At 33.1% G+C, this 7,389-nt stretch overlaps 2 protein-coding genes across 3 annotated transcripts in view; both read right to left on the bottom strand.

Annotated features, from left to right (window-relative positions):
• Positions 1–281: 281 nt before the first annotated feature.
• On the bottom strand, positions 282–1,493 carry LOAG_11053 (hypothetical protein; the record flags this gene model as incomplete). The annotated part of the gene is made up of 3 exons (XM_003146574.1): positions 282–425; positions 812–1,039; positions 1,425–1,493. The coding sequence occupies 3 exons, from the start codon at positions 1,491–1,493 to the stop codon at positions 282–284; spliced, it is 441 nt and encodes a 146-aa protein (XP_003146622.1).
• A 4,261-nt stretch (positions 1,494–5,754) lies between these two features.
• LOAG_17779 overlaps positions 5,755–7,389 on the bottom strand; it is an 8,326-nt gene continuing 6,691 nt past the window's right edge. The window contains exons 10-12 of one of the 2 annotated variants that reach the window (XM_020450439.1): positions 6,784–6,920; positions 6,205–6,373; positions 5,755–5,926 (exon numbers count right to left, since the gene is read on the bottom strand). In XM_020450439.1, coding sequence (XP_020305896.1) covers positions 5,858–5,926; positions 6,205–6,373; positions 6,784–6,920 — 375 coding nt within the window. In that variant the 3' untranslated portion in view covers positions 5,755–5,857. Of the gene's footprint in view, positions 5,927–6,204; positions 6,374–6,434; positions 6,693–6,783; positions 6,921–7,389 lie in introns of those variants that run through there. The other variant, XM_020450440.1, reaches the window with a different exon arrangement.

The raw sequence follows: 7,389 nt of genomic DNA, 5'->3' as shown, positions 1-7,389 counted from the left end.
AAGAGAGAGAGAGAGAGAGAGAGAGAGAGGGAGAGAGAATATGTCTCAGCCAAAAATTGAACTTGCAGGGGAAAATTACTCGTAAAAAGATACAAAGAAAAAAAATCAGTTGATTTTATCAAAATTATAGGTAATTAGATGAAAATGATTGGAAGAAATTTATTGTTTTTACCAGCAATTATTCATCAATTAATTACCACTATAGGGGCATTCCTAATATTGTCATTCTACAATATGTCGAATAATCGCCGAACAATTACAAACTGTTATAACTGGAACTCTTACGGGCCATGTTTTAGCATCAGTGATCTGGGATCAGCTTCTTTAACAGTACTACCGGAATAGTTATATGGCGGTGGGATATTTGTTTTCACTTGAGATTTATCATTTTGAAAAGAGCTTGATAAAATGAATATATCTGTGCTCTGGATGACAATTATATATGCATGTACAGCGCTTATCAATGAGATCAATTAGCTTTACATGCAAACTTGCGTGTAGTAAAATTAGCATAAACATCAAAAATTTAGCCCTTCATTAATTTTAAAAAAATTATAGTTTACAACAGTAATGCAAGTAACTTTCTGCATACTTTTATTGTATAATACAACAATTTCCACGTGATACATCTACTTATTTCACATACCGCATGCTATCTCTTCCTCATGATGCATACTACCCGTTCCGCATAGTACTATCTCTTTCGCATAATGTGTACTACCTGTCCCGTATAGCATACATTACCTATTCTGCATAATGTGTATCGTCTGTTCCGCAAGAAGCGCAACCACTTGTTCCGGATGATGCATACCATCTCTTTCACAGAATCTAGCACAATGACCTTCTCAATTCCTTCCTTTTTCCAAATAATTTTTGAAAATAATTTCAAAATTATTTTATGAAATGCGACTTTGAGTGAAAAGAAGGTCACACTGTTGAATGCGCCAAAGTGCAAGTGTTTGGTAAAACAAATAAGAAGTCGTAGGGGGTAGTTGAAGAATCTATTTAAGAAGATTTTGAACAAATGTCCCAAAGACTTCTAAAAGTGCTTGAAAAATATTGTGTAGTAAACAAAACTTTAATAAGGAAAAGAAAACGGTTAATTACTTTCTGGAAGAAGAAATTGCTTCAAAAATCAGAGAGCATTTAGACGTCACGTAAGTTGAACTAACGTCACCTGCAATAGCAATGTTCCCTAAGTCATAAATCCTTGTAAATGGCCAATTTTTTTAACAAGAATGTATGATACAAACATTTCCGCAGCAGTATATAATTCCGGCATTTGCTGAAGCACCTCAAAATAACAGATTTTTCGAAGACTTGCCATTCAATTACTTCAAAAAAATTCAATTCTTATTTGATAGTGAAATTAACAAATGGCAATCTCTATTGGTGAATCGATCGTGCGGAAGGTGATGGATTACCTGGAATAATTCAACAATTCCGCCAATGCATGCGGCATGAGTGATATACAAGTTTCTTGCAGTCCACATTGCGATTATGCTTCCTGGTACGAATGTGTCTTATCGTCTTATTACTATAAAATTATAATATATATATCCAAAATATCCAAATCTACTCTATCCTTTGCCCTCACACATTCACCCTCTTATATTCTGTTAAAATACTAAAGCTGGGATAATGTGACGAAGTGAAATAGGTAAGAAGTTCAGAATCAGAAAATGTTATCTGTAGCAAAATAACAACAGGTACAGAACATTTGTTAATTTCCTTAGCTTATTTATTCCGGCACTAATCCAACATGAAATCTGAAATTGGAAGCCATTAAATTGCTACCAGGTAAGTGTATACCTTTCATCGTTCCAATTTTTCTTTTTTAAACAAACGAATGGAAATGGAAATTTTGCAAAAAATCATTTCCTCTCATTATATTCCTATTTTTGACCACTCTATATTTAATCATTCCATTTTCAGAAAAAGTAAAATTTTTTTTTTTTTTTGCTTATGTGTTAAAGGGAAATGTTATTATTGCTATGAACCATACAAGCCAAATCCATGTGATCTAAATTGTGCATTGATACCTTGCAACAATCAACTTTCATTTTCATCTAATCAGATCATTATGTTTAGCAGAAATGGTTTCAAGAAGATCTGCAATAGAATGGTCATACTTTTTCTTGTATTTTAAAATTCTGTAAATTTTTACTTAAAATTTTATTAGTTATTAATAATGATTCGATAATTTTAAGAGAGATTATAAAGATTTTGAAATTGATAATGTGAGAGAAATGGCGGACATTGAACATCGTCAGGGCATTTATACAGTGCAGTTTTGCATATCTAAGAAAAGTTATCTATGAATTACAAGCAAAATAAACTACCTTTAAAGCTAAGCTTTCAGTGAATTGAACTAATCAATCAAATAATTAATTAACTCAATTGCACTTTCATCCAACACATAAGCTTGCATAAATAACTTCAACTTCTCGAAGTTACCAGTTAATAGTTTCAAAAAAATATCTGTCCAATTTCTTCCAACTATTACAATGTTATATGCTCTACCTGATTTATTAAGAATATCCTTTACCTCATTTATCGCGATATCTCGGCGTTATTGATTAGTACACGAAAAAATTGGTAACTGTATCAGTTGTATAGTGAATGTTTTTTTGTCATATTTATGTAATAAATTGTTAAATAACTGGGTTATTGTTTTTCTTGAATGATTGGAAACAACAATATTCATATAACAAAGACATTCTCGAAGAAGTAATTATCCTAATTAGTTTGGTGACTCACTTCTCATTGCTATTAACGAATACGTTAGATTTACTTCGTCCTTAACTATCGTCCGTTTTTTTTTTTTCAACCAAAAGTACCAATCAATTAATTGTATTGCTTAGTGAATTATTAGAAGCGGCAAAGATTCATTGCTGGTTGGATACCTTCAAATGTTTCCCAATCTGTAATAAATTACTTACCTATCTTATTTGATCTTATTTTAATCTTGAGTGACAAATAATTGGTGACAATGCAACTTAATCTGGAAGCAATATAATCAAATCATATCATTAATGATGCGATACAATATCATTTTAAAGGAGTAATTATGTCTGCAAAATAATTAAGTCAATAAACACCCAACTTGGATTTTTGGATTTAAAAAAGAAAATTTCGTTTCAGTGAAAATAATAAATTTACCATTGCTGTATAAAGAAAAATTGTTACAACAATTATAATTGCTATTTATCCAAAGTAATAATAAATATTTACTAAAGTGAAATTCACTTTGACAAGTTCTTGCAAATGAACGATTAATGTAATTAGTAATAATTAGTCGGAAATTAACTAGAATGACGAAATAAAATGATAGCTATGAAATTTAATTTCTATCAGATTCATTCATTCACTTCCCTTTCATTTTTCGTTCTAATAGTGGTTGTGGTTTCAAAATCTTTTCTCGACCAGTGACCCCTTCGGCTTTTTATTTGTAACAGTGACTAAAAGGTTCAATAAATAACAAACTCTGTTAACTGGAAAGTAAACTCTAATCATAATAGTTTAGTCCATCAAATTAGTTTATCAAACATTGATAGGAACAATCCCCCCTGTTTTCCACTTACTGAATCATCATCCTCGTTCGCTACATTTTAGTTCTCGCGGGACCAATAACTGTTTGAGGACCACTTTATTAAAGTAAGGCTTCTTTTTTTCTTGCAGAAGTGATTTATTTCACTGATAGGAATATTCTGATAATTAGGCCATTAGCCAAAGGAATCATGACAAGCTAAAATTAATGAGTATCAAATGAGAAGTGTTTTGGGGTGACATTGACATAGCGAAAGTTTTATATAAAACAAATCGGTAAATGGATGAGATCGGATTGGGATTCGATAGAATCCAATCCCGAAATTATCGAAGATTACTAATCTTTTATCTTAAAAAGAATAAGTCTTCGCCGTTATCTGAGAGTGCTCAATAAACTATCCGGAAATATTTATTACAGTTCTATTCGACCGATAGCTTTGCATGAATTCTGATGTTTTGTGCGTTTGATTTCTCAATTAGATATGAGTATTGATATCTTTGAAAACTTATTATTATTCTACTTTTTATTTCCAATATCTACAAATGCATAAAAGACCTGAAAGAATAGAATTCAATGATAATAAAATAAAACTATCAAAGTTTAGCATTACTATTTCGTAATTATCGAGTACATGACCTTTTTATTCGACTAGGAAGTTTTTACTTTACAATACAAATTGATTTGACGGTAGATGACCTTTGAAAAATGTCAGCAAAGAACTAAATTAGTTATTGGAATGCATAATATAAAAGTAACCTATGATGAAATACGAATTCATGTATAGTCGCTTTAATTTCTCGTATAGATGACTTCATTTTTGCAAACTCTTGCAGAAATGCTCGGTAATCGTAACTAGATTTTAAGAGTTATCTATTGCAAGAAGATGCTCAATTAAATCTGCCTAACCCACTTAATTTAAATCCTAAATACTGTTTGCTTTATGAAAGAGTGAAAAAAGTGAAGAGAAATGGATCAAACTGCAATAAAAACTTCCAGTACATGTGATAGCAAGTTTACCTCGAAAAAAAAACCACTTGATTAACGCAAGTTGATAATTCAAACTAGGAATTCCTCGTTCAGGAGAAATAATTGCAATCCCAGACCCTGATCATGGGAGATTTTCAGATTCCTTCCAGGAATTCCTGTAAATTCCATTGCTGTCACCAATGTGACATGTGTGCTTTGCACTAAATGTAACACGATTCCACTTATTCATTGCGATTGAATCAAAACAATTCTTGTAGATTTGCCTGAAGATTTTAGCAGTTCTGCATCATTGCTAATTCTTTTTCGTAGATGGGCATTGTCAGGTGTAATATTAGAATGTAGTTCAGTCCAGGAAATGGCATGTATTTCAACTCAACAACTAGTCCGATTCTTAAGTTCCCCGATAAAAAAGAACAGATAAATCCCGTTCACAGATGAGTGTTAGATAAGCTCCCAAACGGTTAAGATTTCGGATTACCGAAATTAAAGCTATGTTTAAATAAAATTTACACAATATCTAACGGACAGGGTGATGAAATCTTGTAAAATTAAAGAGCAGATAAGCTAACAATGGACAGCACAACACTAAAAACGTCTCAGTGTCTACGTCATGGACAATGACATCATTGTACCTGCACAATGGACAATGCCAAAAACTAGCCATACCTCCATGATAACCAGGATGGAGCTTACAAGCTCCTCCCCTAATCCTTATATATATATATATATATATATATATTATATGGAAAAATCCAAAAGGGTTCACTTTTCTCACAACCGAGCAGATGATGCATCCTCTTCACTTATCCTCCACGACTTAGCCACAAGCAATGACATCTTTGCATATCCACCGCCACTGGACAACAAACTACGATATTCTATTTGTTAAAAACATTTTCTGTAGCATATTTCCAACTCAACAACCTACTATCTAACTGACAATCGAAGGCAACGAGAAATCTGTTAGTTGATCATATTGCTCGCTTACTGTATAACTCATTTGTCACTGCTTACCTGCGAATATATACATATGTATTTTACACCCTTTTTGTTGTTAACTAGTAATATTATGTAAGAACAATATTATATCCCGAATAAATCTGTATCGCTGAAAAACGAATTCAACAAATTAGCTTGCCTGACATGAGAAGTGACATCATCTCATTTGGTTGGTATTATCACTTGATTTCACTGTTTCCGGCAATGTAAAAAAAAAATGCTTTTCCGGTTTTATGCTTCTTGACAGCTTGTAACAAGCAGAGTTATACAAGCATTTTACCGCATGAACGTACAGCAAGTGACAATATCAAGAAAAAATAATCAACGTGAGGATGTTGAAAAACGGTCACGCACATTACCTATCGCATTCCACAGTGAGTCGCTCCAACCCTGTAACAGCAACAACCAATAAGTATACCCGGTTAGTAAGTCAAATATTTATGTCACTGGAATACAAACGTCTCACATAAATAAAATACAAAATATTTTACATATCAGTAATGAAGCAGCACCCAAGACTAATTTTAATACCATTTAGGCTACAGTCTGAATTGAGAGCAATGCAATTCGGAACATTGGATGTCACCAACGATATGGTACGACGCGAATTTTGCGAGAGCTTTTCATAAAATGTCAAATTTTAATTCCTGCAAAAGCCAACAACTAACTTTCCTGTCCGATGGTGTTCGTTCGCCAGCATGTGCATCAAGAACCTTCTGGTATCTTAGCTTGCAAGCAGCTTCAATAGTTTTAGCCATTGGACCTGCGGACGGTTCCACGTAAAACACATAGCACATGAAATTCTCCGATGATGTACTCATTATAAATGCACAGTGCCTAAAAAGTGGTCAAATTCACTTTGTTTTTTTTTTTTTTGTAAATTTATAAGAAACACCCTTCATACGATTGATACTACTTCAGGAAAAAACTACTTAGAATGCACTATTGCTTCTTGCTATAAGAGTGCTCGGAAGTTCTTTAGTGATGCGGTGTTTCTGACCATTCTAAGGTAATGTGAACACCGTCTTACAATTACGATTCAGTGCGCGTAGTATCGCGGAAAATTTCTTTTTTGAACACATGATAACGAACAGGCACCAAACAAAGCAGTTACTGCACAAGGATGGAAGATATTCAATTCAGTGCGTAACTTGCGCTGCAAAAAATTTAATCCACAGCTGGGACTGTACACGGGATAGACAAAGACTCAATTTTTTGACCCATTAAATCTAAGAAGAATAACTTACTTGATATCCCGTCCAATTCCCAAAAATGATAAGTATCGCACTCTACATTGAGCAATTTGATTGCCATTCACTTCACATATTATTATTGTTGATGGAGCTATGGAAACATTTGCCAATATCCATCTATCTGATCGAACCTGTAAAAAACAAAACATTACTGCCTAACGAGCAAACTGAGAACTTGTAACAGAAATTCTCGTCTATCCCAAGAGAAGATACTAGCCGACTGTTTTAGGAGGAATTTCTAATCACCTATTATCTTCTTTACTGTTCCTGAGCTATGCTTCTTTGACAATCCTCATTGAATAACTGGAATATGTTATGATTCGGAAACACTAAATGTTAATATTACAGCAGTCCTAAACTACAGTATCTAATGGAAACAATTAACTTGGTGAAATACATGAACGATTTAACTAAAATGGCATGTATAATTTTTAGAACATTCGATCTTTATTATTTCTGTACTTACTTACCTAAACAGAAAACAATATCTGTCACTAACCTGCGACACAAGTCGATCGACCGCTTCGTTGAGAACTTCAATACCTGTAGCTCGAGGCACCTGTGTAACACCCAGGAAATGACATCGAATGGTTCTTTTGG

The sequence above is a fragment of the Loa loa genome (assembly GCF_000183805.2).
Source record: "Loa loa unplaced genomic scaffold supercont3.126, whole genome shotgun sequence".
NCBI lineage: Eukaryota > Metazoa > Nematoda > Chromadorea > Rhabditida > Onchocercidae > Loa > Loa loa.
The sequence above is the reverse complement of the archived record's forward strand: the minus strand, read 5'-3'. Positions and strand labels throughout refer to the sequence as shown.